Here is an 18,756-nt window from a genome sequence, read left to right as displayed (position 1 = left end):
GTACTATTACCTTTGGTAATGGATGTGAATCTGAGGTTTTGAAGACAAAACTTGATAGGAGACATTAACAATTTAGAGTTTCTCCTATAAAAGAATAGCTACCAGGGACAAAATAACAAGCTTGAGTTTTGAGGAAAAAGGTATATTTTATTTCAACGCAATGAATTTGAGGTGGTAGTAGGATTTATTAAAGTGAAACATGAAAATTCAAGTGCAGGTTCTGTTCACACTTGATTAAGGTCATTAGTAAAAGTTTAACAAACTTTTTTCTCTCTCAAAGAAAGGAGTTGAGATTGGCTTTTTATTTACTAGATCTGAACTGCTAAATTATTTTTCTTTTCATGCCATAGTTCACAAAGATGTCCAAAACAAATGGCTTATCGGAAGATTTGATATGGAACTGTAAAACACTGATCCAAGAAAGGGATGTAGTTATAAGGCTGATGAACAAATGTGAAGATATTTCAAATAAATTGACAAAGCAAGTCACTATGCTCACTGGAAATGGAGGTGGATGGAACATAGAACAACCCTCTATTCTAAACCAAAGGTAATACTTGTATGCACCTATTCATTATTTTAACTCAGTTGTATAAAAATTTTGAACTTATTTCTGTAGTTTGCCTAGGGAACTTAAATATGGAAGTAATAGAAAAACTAATGTTTAAAAGGAAACCCAAGGTTTCCTATAACAGCACATACGTGGTATATGAATTGTTTTTCATTGATCCCCAACCCCCAAATCACATTATTTTACTCCATTATCGCATTAAAAATTCGAGGGAGGAAATGTTGTGGTCTTACATAACCTATGTTTTCCTTTTCTGATGACAGATAATTTCATAATCACATAAACTGAAAAGGTTGTTTTGGCTACCTCTTTACTTAATTTGGTACTTCAAAGAGTCAGCTGCTCAGTTGCATCAATGTAAAAATTTGTCTTGGTTCAATTTCTTTTTAATCATAAATGAAATGATCCCATATATGTGATCAAATGTTTTAAATTCTTTCAAAAGCCCAAATTTTTAAATGTTTTTTGAGGTAGAAAACATCAAAAATGAAAAGGATCCTTTTATTAAATAGATTTTATAAGGAAAAATTATAAAAAGCATGCTAATAAAAAGTATATTCCCCAAGACTGCTACTTTCAATAAAATTCTTGCAAAAAATAAACACACTAAATCATTTTCACTAAAAAATTTGTCCCAACAGCCAGCATATACTAAAATGGAATTTTGTAGCTGTAAACATCCCTATTTTGCATGATTTGGGGCTATTGAGGGCGTTGTTTCAAACTTCTTTTAAAAGTTTATTTGTTTATTTTTAAGTGGTCTGGGAACTCAGAACTGTTCAGAGTACTTCCTTTTTTAAAGAATGTATAAAATTGTTTATTGTGATAATGCATATAGAGTCAAAAGCATGTAAACAATCCAAGTTTCTAAAATCAGAAGCTAGTTAGAATGAATTATAGTATATCCATACTCTGCAGTTTTATGTAACTTTAAAAATGAGTTATATCTGTTCAGAATATTTCTGATAGGTATTTAATAAGATTAGCACTAGAGTCTCATTAAAATTAATTGCCTTAGTTGGTGATTTTATATACTTCTGGTATTTTTCTAAGTTAATGATCAAAGCATATTTGCTGATCATTGGTTAATTAAAAATCAAGATATGGTTACTGGCCTTTAATAGTAAGCTACAATCTTTTCTGTGCCCTTCTAGGGTGCTATGGGATGGTGTAGGGAAACGTGATGCAGTTCCCACAAAGAAGCTCTTTTCTCTGTTGCATAGAAAGAACTATGGCCATGCCAGCAAATTCATCTCCTAAAAGTGTAGTTGGAGCTGCTCCTTCTTGTTCTACAGCATTGGATATGGGGAGTTCTTCACTCTACAAGGCTTACTCAGTTGAGTCTACTTTATCATAATTTGGATTTTAAAAAATCAAGTCCTTTATTGAATCACTTAAAAAAATTTCTTTCTTAAACCCACGTCCACAAAGTCCTGTTACTTGTAAATAGTATGATAAGGTAATAAGCTATCTTTTCCATTAGAATGAGGAATTTTTTAAATGAAGTATTGAATAGATGAGAAAAATAGTTTGGGTTTTTTTTTTTTTAAATGCTTATTGGATCTAGTCCAAAGTACAACTTCTGAAAACCTGTATAGTCTCTCTAGAGTTTATTTAATGCACTTTTAGGGGGTGAAATTTGTTGTCTTGGTTTTTGTTTTTAGCCAAAGTAAGTTGCACAAGCAATTTTTGCTTGGTAAACTGGCCAGGCATAATGGCTGCTTAGTACAGAAGCATTTAAAGTACTTTCCTTGCCTTGGGAAAGGATTTATTAGCACAAAAGAAAATGTTACACTGTCCTGATAAATAATGTTATACTTTTGCTTAACAGAACAAATTCTTTGTGACAAAGTTTATTTTGAAGCAAAATTATATTAGCTCTTTATTTTCCTGTTATAAATTTATAAGAATCCCAACAGAAGGAAAATAGCCTTTTAGACATAAAAGAAATACAGACATACTGTAACTCCTTGTTAAAAATAAAGTCTTGCAAGGGAGAAAAAATTCTCATATGTATCTCAAAAACATTATTCATAATCTTTATTTTAAAATATCAAAGCTAAAATTGCCTAAAGTTAAAATAGAATACAGTAAGAGAAAAGGTGGGAAGAAAACCTCAATATTTCTCCTACTTTATTCCTATCATAGATGTGGCCATCTCTCAAGCTTTAGCGATGTATCTAAGATTTATCAGCTTTAACATGTTTTAACTGAAAAGATTTCTGACATGTTCAGTATAAACTGATATCTAATCATGTGTGTCCTGTCTTTTCTGGGCTAAATCTACCAAGGTTCTTCTGATATTATTCGTCCTCAACCTGACAGGATGGTTTCATACCTGCTCCTAAAACAGTTGCTGTGAAACCATTTGACAGTGATGTAAATGCAAACCAGTGCTGCAGATGTGATCTGACTAACTCGGAGTACTATGATGTAAATATTTTAGTAGTTTGGATACTTCTGTTAGTTCAAACTAATATTGTGGTAGTCTTTTCTGCACCCATGTTATACTTAAAGGGTATAAATTTTTGGTCAGCTGGCATCCCTAATCTCTGTCACATGAACTACTTCAAAAAGTATCCCTAGCCCTCTGCATTTTAAACTCAAATTGAGCACACTGTACATACTCCCATTTCCTGTTTCAGGCCTTTCTCACCTTTCAAAATAATTTTGATAGTAATTTCTCCGATGGGAAATTTAAACCCAATTTAATTTTTACTCTGAAAAGATTATCATAGTAACTGTCTGGTAGGATTTTTTTCCCTCTAACAAAACAAGTAACTTTAAAGTAGCATTCTGCCTCGTTTTCTTTCATGACCTCAGAAAATCTTAAAATCAATTTTTTTCTTAAGGGGAGGTAAGAAAACTTTCAGTTTAAAGATATTATAGTCCCCTATTGAAAAGAGATCACTTACCTAATTCAGAAGACCTGGGCTGTGGTTTTTATCATTCAGGTAACCCTGAGCAAATTACATTCTTATCTATAAACTAGTGGTTGGGGTTTATATGCAGCCATGAAAATTTTTAGAAAACTGTGGAATGTCAAAATAAATGGAAAAGATGATTGTATGGCATCTAAATATTAGAGACTGCTAGAGAAAGAATATAGCTGCCCTGTTTTAAAAATTTGTCTTAATAAGTGAATTGAATTTTTTAAAAAGGTACTTAGTCAAAACTGCATTTTCATTGATCCTTTTGCATTCTGGAGAAAGGATATGTTATGGGTAGCACTGTTGGGATACTAAGCAACAAAACGTTAAATGTAATTTAAGTAAATCTAGCAGAGGAGCAAATACACACACATACTCACATATTTTTAAAACAAATATTTCAATATAACAAAAGTATTTAATATCCTGGTCAAAACAACTACCAGAGTTGCTTTGTGATTGTGGATGAAGCAGTTTTATTTGAATGAAAAAGGTAATGTAGTAAATGATTCTCAAAATTTCTTCATCGCTTTTTAAAATTGTATAGTGAAGAATATTTTAATAGACTTACTTCTCAACATGTTGGTGATACATAAATTTAGTAATTTTTGTTGGTTAATTTCTTGGCTATTTGTGATAGATTTACATTGGTTTAGCATGTTGGCCCTTGGATGCATTTATAAGTGATATAATATGCCTGCCTTACCAGGTTTCATCATTTTCATGGAATATGAACCTTAATGTGTGGGGGGTGACCAACAGCATTAGGAAGGACTCAGAAAAATAATAGTGAATTCTATTTAAAAATAGTTTTGACTGTAGAGTAGGTGGGTCAGAGAGAGAGCTTTTTCATGTATGTTGTTACATGGTTAAGGGCTGAGCTCTGGATTAGACCTGGATTACATACCAGCTCTGCCACTGCAGACATGGATTTGGATAGGTGTGACCTTGGGCAAGTTGCTTAACTCCTCTGAATCCCAGAGAACTCTCATCTGTAAAATAGGGATGATAATAATGGTATCTACTTTATAATATAGATTAAATAATGAGGCATGGAAAGCTCATTGTATAGTGTCTGGAGTTCCACGATTAGCATTTACTCTCACCACTAGTATAGTAGAATTTATTTGGATCTGAAAAGTATCTATGGTAATATGTTCTGTTTATTATTATTTCTATAGTGGCATAGAAATTGTATTGGGCAAGAAGGCAAAGACATTTTTAAGAGTGAACTGTAAAGACTTCAGCAATACTGCTGATTTCTCCTGCCTATACTTTCAATTTTTCAAATGAGAAATGTTTTATAGACTGTACACTCCCCAGTTGAAATGTAGATTAAGATATATTTCTCCCCCACCTCTTTTACCCCGTTCTAATTAAGGTTTTGTGGTTTCAGAATTTGACTCCTAGCATTTATCACACCCATAGCTGTGTCCAGACCCCTTCCCTATGTGCAGATAGGGTGGTGTAACAGGAAATTAAGGGGCAGGATAAAAGCTGGAGAATGGGAAGCATGGCCTTGTCCTAGGTTTTCATGTTCATATGGTGTATGCTGTCCTAGTGAGTATAAGAATGAGCTTTTGAGTGAGAGAGACTTTCTGAGTTAAAATCTTAGCCATAAGACTTTGTAGCTTTGCAACCTCAGGCAAATTACTGAGCCTTGGGTTTTTTTAATCTGTTAAAATTATGGTAATAGCTACTTTTATAGGATATTAAAAGACTGAATGAAGTTATACTTCAAAATGTCATCTTTGTATCTGTGTGTAATAGATGTTCAATAAATAAGTGCTGTTAGTTTTTAACTACTTAAACTTTAAAAAAACTACATTGTTTTTGTCCCTTTATAACACTTCCATGTTACCTTCGAAGCAAGGGATTAGTCTGTTCATGTGTTTGCAGATTATATAAGATTTTGGACACTTCCCTGCTGCTTTCTACTCACTGGCATTTGTTGATGCCTAGCAAATTTATGTTTATACAAAGTTGAAACATAAATACCCACACGCCTACAAGCTCTGGAGTTATACATACCGCTGATATGAGAAGTGATTAGCATTCATTCAGAAAGGGTTTAAGTCAGTCTGACAAAGTAGCAAGTTATGTTTATGTTTTGGTCCTAATACTTTAAGTTTCTCCATGTGCTAATACTCAAATCAGTTCAATACAATTTTCTAGTATAAACATTAGGTTAGTAATATGCTATCTATCATAGTTAATATTCTGGTCATTTATGGAGTAATTTTGATGGCATTACATTATGATAAAATGTGAACATAATTTTTGTAATTCTTATTGCCAAAAGAAATGAATCAACAAATACAAAATAATACTTGAGAGATCAAAAAAATGTATTATGTTTTGAGTTCATTTTCCTAAGTGTAGATAGCTCTTAACAGTAAATTAAAAGGTAAGATTAGAGTCAGGTACTTCATTGTAAACCTAAACCTTTTCTCAGAAAAGTAGTAGAGAAAACTAGTAGAAGTATAAAGCTATAATATTCGGTTAACTCTCTCTTTACCAGTTTGTCACTCAAGCCCTATCAGAAGGTTGGTTTGAATTGGCTGGCGTTGGTACATAAACACGGACTTAATGGCATTTTGGCAGATGAAATGGTAAGTAGAACTCTATTTCTAGGATTTGTCATTAAAAGGCATTCTTGGCATCATTTAAGAAATGAAAATTTCCCTAGACCCTGTTAGTTTACTGCTCTTACCAAAGTATGTTGTAACCTGTCTCACCCCTTCTGGTTTTCTATTGTTTATCTTAGTTCTAACCTCCTTGCTCGCCCCTCAAAAGTAAAAATAGATTTATTGTCTTTCTCATTATCAAAGTAATAAACATATGTGTTTTTAAAATTAGATATTACACAAAAATAGAAAGAAAAAAACAAAATCAGCTTAATCCAGCCACCTTAAAATAAGTACTATTTTGGTGTATATCTTTGTAGAGTATTTTCTTCTGCAGGTGTGTGTGTGTGTATGCTTACATACATGCATGTGCATACATACACATACATATGTTACACTAAGTGAGATTTTACTATATGTGCTTTTCTATAGCTGCTGTTAAACTTTATCATAGATACTTGTTCTTGTCAATAAATAAATCTACACATTTATTATCAACATCATTTCAGCCATTTTCCTTTTATTAGATGTCTCTTGAGTTTCTTTTCTTTTCCAAATTATATTTTACTTGAAGCTAAGCTTAGGAAGTTCATCGTGGCTAATAATCTAGGTATTGTCATGTAGAAACTTGACCTTTAATCTAAACTTTACCCTCCTTCTAGCTGTACTTTTTAAAAAGTGTTTATTAAAAGTGAGTAATGTTCTGTGGAGAAAATGTTTATTAAACATATATGTATTACATTTTGTATTAGATTTGCAAAATAAAAATAGCAAAAATAATAACCCTTGTTCTCTAGTTAGCTTCTAGTAAAGTAATCTTTAGTATTTTAAGGCAGTTCCTACACAGACCTCATACTGCCATTAAAACAAAGATGCTGTTTATCTGATAGAAAAGTGAATAATACATGCAGGATTTCAAAATAGTTAGAAATTATATAAACATATAGAATAGTATAGTTGTGGAAACTGGACTTGGGAAGTAGATTTGGGCTCTGGGTCCCAGCTCTGCCTTTCATGGGCTGTCTAATCCTTACCAAATGACCTAACCTCTCAGAGTCAATATTAATAAAACATAGGTAACTTCCGTACCATAAGATTATATTTGGAATCAAATAAGGTATATTATTTGAAACTGTTTTTGTAAACTGTAAGGACAATATTTGTAATAAGTGCGTGTCTGCCAGGGCTGCCATAACAAAATATGAGAGACAGCGTGGCCTAAACAACAGAAATCTTTATAGTCTGGAGGCTGGAGGGCTAAAATCAAGATGATGGCAGGTTTGGTTTCTCCTGAGGCCACTCCCTTTGGTTTGCAGGTGGCCACCTTGCTGTGTCCTCATGTGGCTTTTTCTCTACGCACACATCCCTGGTGTAAATTTGGGGTGGGGGGCAATTCAGTTCCTAACAGTTGGTAATATTTAGCTCTCCTGAGGAGCTCACCTCCTCAATAGCCTTTTTTTTTTTTGAATATGATACTTTAATGATGTATAATTTACTTGAAATAAAATACAGAAATGTTCAGCTTAATGACTTTTTATGTATATGTACACCCATATGTACATGCCTCTGAGATCAGCATTTCCATCATCCCAGAAAGTTCCGTCATGTTCCTTTTCAGTCATTACCACCACTACTATTCTGATGCCTATCGCCACAGAATAATTTTTTCTGATTTTGAATTTTATATAAATAGATCCATACAATATATACTGGTTGATCCTGGTTCATTTTGGTGCATCATAAAGTTACTATGATTCATCTGTGTTCTTACATCTATCAGCAGTTTGGTGCTTCTTTTTTCCTTTTTCTTTTTGTGGGGTGGGGGAAGGGAGGCATGTGGTAATTCATAGTATAAATATGCTGCAATTTGTTTATTCTCCAGTTGATGGCAATTTAGGTTATTTCCAGTGTGTGACTGTTACAATAAAAGTACATCAGCATTCTTACACAAGTCTTTTTATGTACATACGCTCTCATCTCTTGAATGTATTCTTAGGAGTGAAATTGCTAGGTAATAGGTATATATACAACTCCAAGTAGTCATTGGAACATCATTCTCTATCCATCCAGTACGCATTAAACTTTGGTTTATATTAACAATTATATCCTTTTATGCAAGCAGAGGTCATCCATATTAATGTGTATCACATATTAACTAGCAGTTGAGATACATCCTACTCATTAAACTAAATTGTAGTCTCATCTGGAGATTATGGTATGTTTTATGTGTTACTGAGAACTAAGAACATGGTAGAAATTCTCAGTTGTATTATGAGGAATCATAAGTTAATAAAACCAGAAATACTCTTTTTTCTTTAATTTTTCCAATATTTATTTGGGTTTTTTATTTGTTTCAAAATTTAATATATTCTAAACTTTTAATTTTAGGGCCTAGGAAAAACTATTCAAGCCATTGCATTCCTGGCATACCTGTATCAGGAGGGTAATAAAGGTCCTCATTTGATCGTTGTTCCAGCATCAACTATAGGTTTGTACTACTGTGGACAATCATGCTTGACTGAATAAGTGTTTTATATTGGGAGAAGAAAAACTGTGTGTATGTGCAGTTTCTTAGTTTGGGGAGGTGAATATCAAGTTCTGTGGTCTCCTTACACTTCTCCCCCCTTTGTGTATGTATATATGTGTGTGTGTGATTGTACTGGAAGTCTTTTTAAAATAACTCCAGTATAAGTCAATTTATACAGCTTATAAGTTATAGATCAAGTACCCTTTGATAAGATCATTTGTTTTATAATATTTTAAAATTGTTTTAATGAGTAACTAATTTCAGATAAATTAAATGCTTTTAAATTTATAATTAAAACATTTATTGAGAAAGTATGCAGTTCATCTCCACTCAGATTACTGTTTCATTCTTGCTTGATTGGACGTAGACTAGAGTAAGAGAATGTTTGTACATATGAACATAACCAAAAAAGAAATCACTTTTAAGTTAGAAATTAATAATCAACTATAAATAGAATGTTTGGCCCTCTGCTCTTCATTGATGCCTCAAAATCTCAAAGTCATTTTAATCATCAGGAATAAAATTGTGGAGGGTCTGTGATTTTTAAAAAACATTTTGTATTATTTAATAAAAGAAAATTTCTGGATAGAACTTGTCAAACTTTAGTGTTCATTTCATTACACACATATACCCTGTTGTAGCAGATGCAAGTAATATCTCTTTTGTTTCATAGATAACTGGTTAAGGGAAGTTAATTTATGGTGCCCCACTTTAAAGGTGCTCTGTTACTATGGTAAGAATGTCATTTTGCTTTTAGCTTTGGAAATTTCTTTAAAACTTTTAACATACGTAAAGTACAGTAAATACAATCAATATGTGTGTATCATTTTTAAATTCTAGGTTCTCAAGAAGAACGTAAACAGATTAGATATAACATTCATAGTAAATATGAAGAATATAATGTAATTGTGACCACGTAAGTATTAAAAAAATTATGTTTAAAAATATTAGTAGTAAAATGAAGAAAAGTATATGCTAAGAACTATGCAACAAAAGTGATGGAATGACTTATGTTGAAGATTCAGGATTTTTCAGTTTGGTGTATAATTACTATGATAGCAGTTTTTTTGCTAGTTCTGTAAGAGATCATGATTAAAAGATTTCATCCAAAATTCATCTTTTCTTAATAAAGTGACTCCATTTTCATATATAGATAGTCTTCTACTGCCGGCTGCTTTTAATTATTATTTCTTGGATTCACTCTACTCGTTTAATGCAGTGATATTATAGTCTTAACAGAAATATCTTAGCTTCGTGTCCTTTTTTTCCGTGCTTAAAATAACAACAGTTCATAAATTGGTAAAGTGTGTAACACTTGCAGATTACATATAAATTATACCCAAACTGGCCTCTTCCTAGATGTGTAGAGGTTGTCTAATTACATTATAACATATAAATTGTCTTTTAACTATAAATTGCCACTTTTGTAACCTAATTACATGTATATCAATAATTAGGCTATAAGTACATCATTATTTCTTTGAATACCAACTGTGTCTAGTGGTATCTTTTAGGTAGTGGCTATTAGAAATTTATCAGTAAAAGTAATTTTAGAAAATATTACATCTCACCTGAGTCCACACTCTCAAAGGTATAACCTTAGAGATTGTTTTTTCTTTTGGTGACAGGTATAATTGTGCAATCAGCAGTTCTGATGACCGTAGTCTGTTTCGTCGGCTGAAACTTAATTATGCAATTTTTGATGAGGGGCATATGCTGAAGAACATGGGCTCCATCCGCTACCAGCACCTTATGACAATTAATGTAAGAGTGTTCTGTGAATTTTTCCAATTATGATGAAATTTTGAATTATGTATTTCAATGTATATACTACTTTATGTCAGGGAACAGCAAACTTTTTCTATAAAGGACCAGAGAAGTAAACAGTTCATGCTTTGTGGCCATTCAGCTATTGTCACTTCTTCTTTTCCTTCTCTCTTTTCTTTTTTAACAACCTTTAAAAATTTAAAAACTGTTCTCAGTTCATGAGCTTCAACTTGCTGACCTTTGTTCTATAAGATAAAGTTTATGAATACAGATACAATCTATCTTCTTTCATTACTTCATAAAAGTAATATGAGAACATCAGTTATCTACTTATAAAATGAGAGTATTAGTTTTACACATCGTACCTTAAAGTACATGGATGATAATTTTTATAAATTACTTACCTTTCAACAGAATGTTACATTACTAATAATAGTTTTAATTTCTTTTTCTCCTCACTGAGTGGTATAGACAAGAAGGATGTGGCTCTTAAAAAAAAAACCACTAATCTAAAATTTACTGTTCACAGGCAAATAACCGTTTGCTGCTCACAGGCACACCTGTGCAGAATAATCTGTTAGAACTCATGTCGCTATTGAATTTTGTTATGCCACACATGTTCAGTAGTAGCACCAGTGAAATACGAAGAATGTTTTCTTCTAAGACAGTAAGCATAAATTCGTATTTTCTCTCAAATATGTTACTTTGTGTTTTACCTGGGCCGCTTTTCTATTTTGTCTTTTTTTCTTGTTTTTGTGGTACATATGTGTATGAAATAACTTTTAAGTAGTTGATATCCCTATACTTGGATGAGTTGGGAAGTCATCTGAAATACAATGGGAACTAAATTGGTGACTTCTATAATCAGTGTCTAAAAGTTTTGGTTTTTATTATTCTAATTTTCTGAAGAATGACCATTTTAAATTATTGGATGGATCAGATATATAATATGTGGGGAAAGTTTGATTACTGTGTCTTCTTCATTAAAAATCAGCATTTCTTCATAGGTAAACTATAGAACTGGGCAAAAGTAGAATATCTAGAAAATTCCTATATTAGGAAATATGTTTTGAAATAAAACTCCGTAAATACAAAAGTAAAAGTTTTTGAAAGTCACGTTAAAGAAATACTATTTAGAAGAAAATCTGGTTAATATTCTCCCTATTGCTTAGAAAAAGTAGTCTTCAAGAACTCTCAAATTTTCCTTATAGCATTGTTTATTAGATTCTTACTCTCTCTCTCAAATCACATGTGTTTTACAAGAATTTTATGTGATAATCTTCCACTGGAAACTAACTGCCTTTCTAACTTTTCACTAACAAATTCCCTCCCACTTGATGGTCTAGCAGATCATAGGATATGGCGGATTCCTTTACATCATAGAATAAAATTTCACTTCTCCAAAATAACAGGAACTGTCCCATTTCTTTAGATGGTATGATTTGCATCACCTGCACTAGCTTTCTTTTCGGGCCATTTTCAACACATAAACACAAGTTTTTTTACTGTCTGTCTCTCTCTTCCTCCTTTCCTCTCTCTTCCCCTTCACCCCTACCTGCTTAAACACACACCTTTTTTTCATGAAGGTTATCTATGTAATCAGTAACGACTCATCAGTTTATTACTTCTGAACACCATCCTAGTTCAGTTTAATTTCATTACCTCTGCAGAGTTCACAATTACATGTCACAAAGCCTCAAAATAAATACGAAGCTTTAAGAAGTAGATTATACCCCAGAATTCAAATACGAAGTTTCATCTAGAATGAAATTGAGTTTCTGTGGGAAATAACTACAGATGGTAGTGAGGGAGATTTTCAGGTTGTGTAATGTTATTGTGATCATTTAAATGAATAATTTAAAAGGACATGTTCTTATTTTACTTAGAAATCTGCAGATGAGCAAAGTATATATGAAAAGGAGAGAATAGCACATGCAAAACAAATTATAAAACCATTTATTCTCAGAAGAGTAAAAGAAGAGGTAACCATTATCTGTATATTTTTTATTATGATTGCTTTTTTAAAATATCTTTTCCTCTTTATTTGAATGATTTGCTTAAACTGTTTTCCTTTCTCAGGTTCTCAAGCAACTACCCCCTAAGAAAGATCGAATTGAGCTGTGTGCAATGTCAGAGAAGCAGGAGCAACTCTATTTGGGTCTTTTCAACAGATTGAAAAAATCTATCAATAACATGGGTATAACTTGATTTTCACGATTTTATGTGAAAAAATAATCCTGTACTGCGGCTGCATTTTGTTTACTTATATGATAGTGAGATTTGCTCATTTTTTTAAGTTAGTTGGAATTTGAAGAAATAATTATAAGACTTTTTGTTGCACTGAGATGTATTTTAACAAACAGCTGTCAGCTTGGTTATTTGTTTTTTTTTTTTTAATGTGTACTTTTTGGATCACAGAAAAAAACACAGAAATGTGCAATGTCATGATGCAATTGAGAAAAATGGCCAATCATCCTTTATTACATCGCCAGTATTACACAGCTGAAAAACTCAAGGAAATGTCTCAGCTTATGCTAAAGGTAAGAATTTCACATTTTGCTAACACTAGTCTTTATTAACACTATTAAACATGAGGTTCATTGTCAGTCTAAAAATCATACTGGTGAACCTAATGAGCATATTAACCCTTTAACCACATATTTAAGGAAAACATTTTTAAGACAAAGCTCAAAATAATTTTGGAGACGTAAGAGCCAGTAAGGACTGACAGTCTACCTCAGGAGCAATAGAACAGTGGCTGTTTTTCCAAGTAAAGATTTTTTTCTAATATGGCCACGCCCTTTTGTTTCTGTATTGTCTGTGACTGCTTTCTCAATATAAAGGCAGAGCTGTGTAGCTGTAAAACAGATCATTTTTGCTTACAGAGCCTAAAAATATTTGCTAAATGGCCCTTCACAGAAAAAGTTTGCCAGCTTCTGATCTAGACTTCTGTAGAGCACTTCATTTATTTATTTTTCACCCAAAAGATCCTTCAGAATATATGTCCTGGGTAGTGAGTCATTTTTCTCCTTTTTTTTTTTAATTTTGTTTCTTCTTTATTGAATTTTGTCAGTAGTTTTAGCCGTTACCCTCTATTTTTGTCTCATTCTCCCATAGCACCTGCTTGTATTTCTCCTTATAGATCTTTGTGTTTAAAGCAACCATTTGCTTTGTAAATGTTTTTTAAAACTTACGAAGATTTTCAGACATATATAAGTAGAGAGAATTGTATAATGAAATTTTCTGCCCGCATAACCTTCACCCCTTTTCTACAGTTATCATCTGCAATGATACTGCTCTTGTTTCATCTAGAACTCTCCCCAGAATAATTTTGGATCAAGTTTTAGACATTATTTCATCTGTAAATTTTTCAGTATATAATTTCTAAGACAATAAGAACTCCTCTCCCCTTTATTGTACCTAAAAAATAAATATTAATTTCCTTTGCTGTATTTACTGTATTTTATGATTGAGATAGTTTATCAGATGTGAACAATTTTATCAGATTGTTCTGATTTTGGTATAAATTATCTTCATTTTGAAGTGTATATTGTTTTGTTTTGTTTTGTTTTAAGGAACCTACACATTGTGAGGCTAACCCTGACCTGATCTTTGAAGATATGGAAGTTATGACAGACTTTGAATTACATGTACTTTGTAAACAGTATCGACACATTAATAATTTCCAATTAGACATGGACTTGATTTTAGATTCTGGAAAATTTCGAGTTTTAGGATGCATCTTGTCTGAATTGAAACAGAAGGTACTAAAGAAGAATGCTCCTCCTTTTGTGTCTTCCCAATTAGTTATATTTCTTTAAAACAGTTCTGGCATGATTTGATTTTTCTTAAAGCTTTAGTCTATGTTCTACAGTCTTCTAGAAACTAGCATTTTGAGCATTTTTTGGATATATTTGGGCATGTTTCCTGAATACTTTTCCTCCATTTAATAGAATTTAGTAGAATACATCTATATTGATGTTTTTAAAAAATAATCTTAATTGCCAGTATTTCATAGGTGACAATCTGTATTACTTCAAAATTAGTATTTGAAGATACTTTGTAAAATAAACTAATACTACAACTTATATGTGAATTAGCTTAAATTTGTGAGATCACAATCCAAATAGTACTGTTTGTAGCTATTCCCAAATATTCTTAAAAATCAAAACTGAAAATTAAATTTTAGGTCTGAAGTTTAGAAGATAATTTACTTATATATAATCTAAAATAAGAAATTTATTTTAGCTATGATTACTTGATTTTTTTAAATTAAAGAAGCAATTTTTCATTAGATAACTTTTTAATGTATCTAATTAATATATGTATTTCCACAGGGTGATAGAGTTGTATTATTTAGCCAATTTACCATGATGCTGGATATTTTAGAGGTTCTCTTAAAACATCATCAGCATAGGTACCTCAGATTAGATGGAAAGACTCAGATATCTGAAAGGTTGGTATGCTTTACTTCAGTTTCAGAAAATCTCTCCACTTTACCCTCAAAACAGATTACATGTTAGTGTTTTAAATGTCTAGAGTATTTGATAGAATTGTATTGCTTTGAGTCTTATGTTTGGTTATTTTAAGTTATTCATTACCTTAAGATGAGAAAATTTTAATTTTCATCTGAATTACATACAAATACATTTTGAAATAGCTACTAAAATTATATGTATATCAATGTTTTCCCCTTTAAAAATCATTTTAAGTCTAAAGCATTTTATCTTTCAACCAAGATTATTTTAAAATCTTGGGCTTTTTATATTTTAAGGGTAATTGAATAAGTTTAGGTTTTTTTGGGTTTTTTTTAATCCCCAAAGGTTAAAAAGATTGGGGGGTGGGGGAGGAATGCTTTTTTTAGTATGTTTAAACTGCATTATATCTTTGTTTTTTTTTTTATCAGCCAGAGTAAAATCTTTTTCCTGCATTAGAATAAGAATAGAAGTCATCCTAAAGATTATACACCAATATAGTTTGACACTGAGATTCTTAGTTCATCAGGTACATTGTCTATGAGTCGTAGCTTATAGACTCTGAAAAGGTTAAGATTCAAAAGCCATATGCAGACTTTAGAAAAGTCAGAAGTCACTAAACAAAGGACAAAATAGTTCTTTAGGAATTAATCAAATCTGAATAGTTAAAAGTAAGAATCAATAGGGAGATAAATGGTATAGAAAAGAAGTTGGTGAATTGGGTAGGTCTTTTCAATAAAATAGCTGCAGGAAAAATAAATAATGCCATGAGCATGTATTTACATCTTCAAGTTTATTTTCCATGTGATGTGATTGTTTTCAGTTTTAGTTATATACCTTTTTGTGAGATTTAACCCAGTATATTATTGTTTTACAGGATTCATCTAATTGACGAGTTTAACACCGATATGGATATCTTTGTGTTTCTGCTGTCGACAAAAGCTGGTGGCCTAGGAATAAACCTGACTTCAGCTAATGTTGTTATACTGCACGATATTGACTGTAATCCTTACAATGACAAACAAGCAGAAGATAGATGCCATAGAGTGGGCCAGACTAAGTAAGTATTTGCAGTTGAAATTCATTTTTATTGTTTTTGTTTTGGGGTTGGGGAGGTAATTAGGTTTCTTTATGTATTTTTTTAATTAATTTTTTATTTTATTTTATTTTATTTTTTAGTGGAGGTACTAAGGGATTGAACCCAGAACCTTGTGCATGCTAAGCATGCACTCTACCACTGAGCTGTACCCTTCCTTGAGATACATTTTTAATCGAATGCCAGTTTAATTTGCATAGAATATTGGAATATGGTCTGTCAGATATCCTGCCCTTAGGTTTTATATTTTCAGCAAAGCATGGCTTCCACTGTATTTTATACCAGTGGTGTTGAATATGAACCCCACTAAGTAACCTGTTCAAATTCTAGTAATTAAAACAAAATAACCTCCCACCCCCCAGTCCAAATAGTTCTGCAGCTGGTGAAAATGAAATATTACCAATGGTGCAGCCCCTTTGAAAAGGATTAGAAATTGAAAAAACTTGCTTGTTAGACCATGTAAGACCCAAATAGACTTGGTAATAATGCATACTATTGTTACCTTGTTACCTTTAGGATTATGTGAGTTATAGATAGTTTAGGTGAAGGTTAAATTAGACATTGGTCACAAGACATTAAAAGGTGACAATACCTATAATTCAGCTCTTACTTTCACATGTAAACAGACAACCAATGTTTTCTTCGTAGAGTATTTTACTGTATTTCCAAAAGACATTGATATGTTATTTATAAACCACTTTATCAGTACTTACTGTGGAACTAAAACCTTCCATGTAATCTGTATACTTTCCTACACCTTCTTTTTGTACTAAATTATTTCGTGGAACTTGATAAGCAAAGCATATTCCTTTTTAAAATGGAATACCTACCTGAACCCCAAACTGTTTGTTGTAATACAATTTTACCAGTAATTTTTAAAGACTAAATATCTTTTTCTCATCTCTTGCATCAATAGGAAAGGGTATTTAAAAATGATGTACTCAGAAAATGTCAATCTCAAGTAGTTTGAATGAAAGAGAATTTAAATTTATAGATATAGTTGTTACACAATTTTCAAATTATTCTTATTGGTGATGTATGTAGTTTATATATATCAAATAATTTTTTATTAAGTAACCAATGAACGTATCTTGTTTTCTTTAGAGAAGTACTGGTTATAAAATTAATAAGCCTAGGGACGATTGAAGAATCCATGCTAAAAATTAATCAACAGAAATTGAAACTAGAACAAGACATGACCACAGTAGATGAAGGTAAGTTGTTTGTAAGCATAAACTTTAATATTTATTTATATGGAAAGACATCAAATTAGCAAAGGGATAATAACAAGGGTGGTCTTAGTCCTTAAATGGCCTGCAATTTAATAGCACAGAAGAGGATAGGCATACTTATTTCAGATGTACTACAATAACTAAGTTCATTTTGCCACAACTGACATAAATAGTTTGATTTTGAAAATGTCTGTCTCTTCCATTCCTTATCTCTGATATCAAAACACCCCAGAAATTAAAATTGGATCTGTAATTTTATCCACAGTTTTATGATGTACTTGCTATATAAGTAATATTTATGAATCCAAAGATTTAAAATACATGGCATAATATTAACTTACTAAGAACTCTTTAACATTTACATTAATTTCATTTCGACTAGCAATTAATTGTGCCAGAGTGTAATAAAATGCATTTATTCAAGAATTTCGTAATTTCAGATTGAAGCAGTTGGGTACTAACAAGAAAGAACCATCAAGTGAAGGAACGCTTTCCACTCCATGTTTTTTTTCCTTTTTTTTTTTTTTTTAAGCTTTTGGTGGGGGGTAATTAGGTTTATCTTTTTTTTTTTAATAGAAATACTGGGGATTGAACCCAGGACCTCTTGCATGCTACGCTCGTGCTCTACCACTGAGCTGTACCCTCCCCCAACTCCATCTTTTTGAAGAGAGTAATTTTTAAAGTATTAAAAGTTAAATTTTTTTATTTAAATATTTTTGAAAAGATAATATGTTCATATAGTTCAAAATTCCTAAGATATAAAAAGGCAAACAAAATCCCCCTTCCCACGCTATTACCTGGCTTCCCCATAAAAGTGACACATTAGGGTTTTTTTCAGTGTGTGACCAGTTATTTTATGCAGATGGAAGTAAGTATATGTATTCTTTCTCTGTTTTACACAAGTTAACATGCAGTCTTCTTCATCTTGCTTTTTTATTTAATATTAAATTGGGATTTCAATTTAAAATTGAATCTGTTTTCAAGTCTGTGGACAAGCTTGGAGGCAAGCATGTCAGTGAATTCCTTGAGAATTTTTGCAGTATGTGTTCCTATGCATGCTTTTTACTGAAAGGAAAAGAGTAGATGAAAGTAGCCTCACAAGTTTAGTTTATAACTGAGGTCTGTGTGTGTGAACGAAAGAGAGAGGGAGAGAGACACCTGGATAAGTGTCTAGATTCTGGGGTCTCATTTAACTTGGGGAAAAAAAAAAAAGTCAATGATTGTATCTTTGGACTGAAAATAAGGGTATAGGTGAAATGATTTCTGTTTGGTTGGAACTAAGGAGTTTTGTTGTCTTCATTGTCACTATTCAGTTTGTTACATGAATGTTTTTATTTAGCGAACCTGAGGAGTAAACGTGTGCTGTATGACTAGGATATGATCCAGACAGTCTAGATCTGTGTACCTCTGTGTATCTGTGTATCAGATCAGAGGCATAGCCTGTAGGTGCTGTGCTGGCAGTGTAAACATGAGCTCGGGGGACGTAGCCCTAATACAGATAGGGATTTGGGAAGGGTTTTAGCAGGGAGTG

At 32.0% G+C, this 18,756-nt stretch overlaps 1 protein-coding gene across 6 annotated transcripts in view; it reads left to right on the top strand.

Moving 5' to 3' along the window:
- The window catches only part of SMARCAD1 (SNF2 related chromatin remodeling ATPase with DExD box 1), a 72,418-nt gene that overhangs the window by 52,181 nt on the left and 1,481 nt on the right, over window positions 1-18,756 (top strand). For all 6 annotated transcript variants that reach the window (XM_072940426.1, XM_072940413.1, XM_072940434.1 and 3 more), the window contains 14 exons: window positions 351-550; window positions 6,023-6,113; window positions 8,517-8,616; window positions 9,329-9,388; window positions 9,496-9,571; window positions 10,284-10,419; window positions 10,952-11,089; window positions 12,309-12,404; window positions 12,502-12,619; window positions 12,841-12,962; window positions 13,998-14,186; window positions 14,760-14,878; window positions 15,775-15,957; window positions 17,098-17,207. In XM_072940426.1, coding sequence (XP_072796527.1) covers window positions 351-550; window positions 6,023-6,113; window positions 8,517-8,616; window positions 9,329-9,388; window positions 9,496-9,571; window positions 10,284-10,419; window positions 10,952-11,089; window positions 12,309-12,404; window positions 12,502-12,619; window positions 12,841-12,962; window positions 13,998-14,186; window positions 14,760-14,878; window positions 15,775-15,957; window positions 17,098-17,207 — 1,738 coding nt within the window. The remainder of the gene's footprint in view (window positions 1-350; window positions 551-6,022; window positions 6,114-8,516; window positions 8,617-9,328; window positions 9,389-9,495; window positions 9,572-10,283; window positions 10,420-10,951; window positions 11,090-12,308; window positions 12,405-12,501; window positions 12,620-12,840; window positions 12,963-13,997; window positions 14,187-14,759; window positions 14,879-15,774; window positions 15,958-17,097; window positions 17,208-18,756) is intronic.

Source organism: Vicugna pacos, chromosome 2, assembly GCF_048564905.1.
Source record: "Vicugna pacos chromosome 2, VicPac4, whole genome shotgun sequence".
NCBI classification, from domain to species: Eukaryota; Metazoa; Chordata; class Mammalia; order Artiodactyla; family Camelidae; genus Vicugna; species Vicugna pacos.
This window is presented reverse-complemented; position numbering and strand designations above follow the sequence as displayed.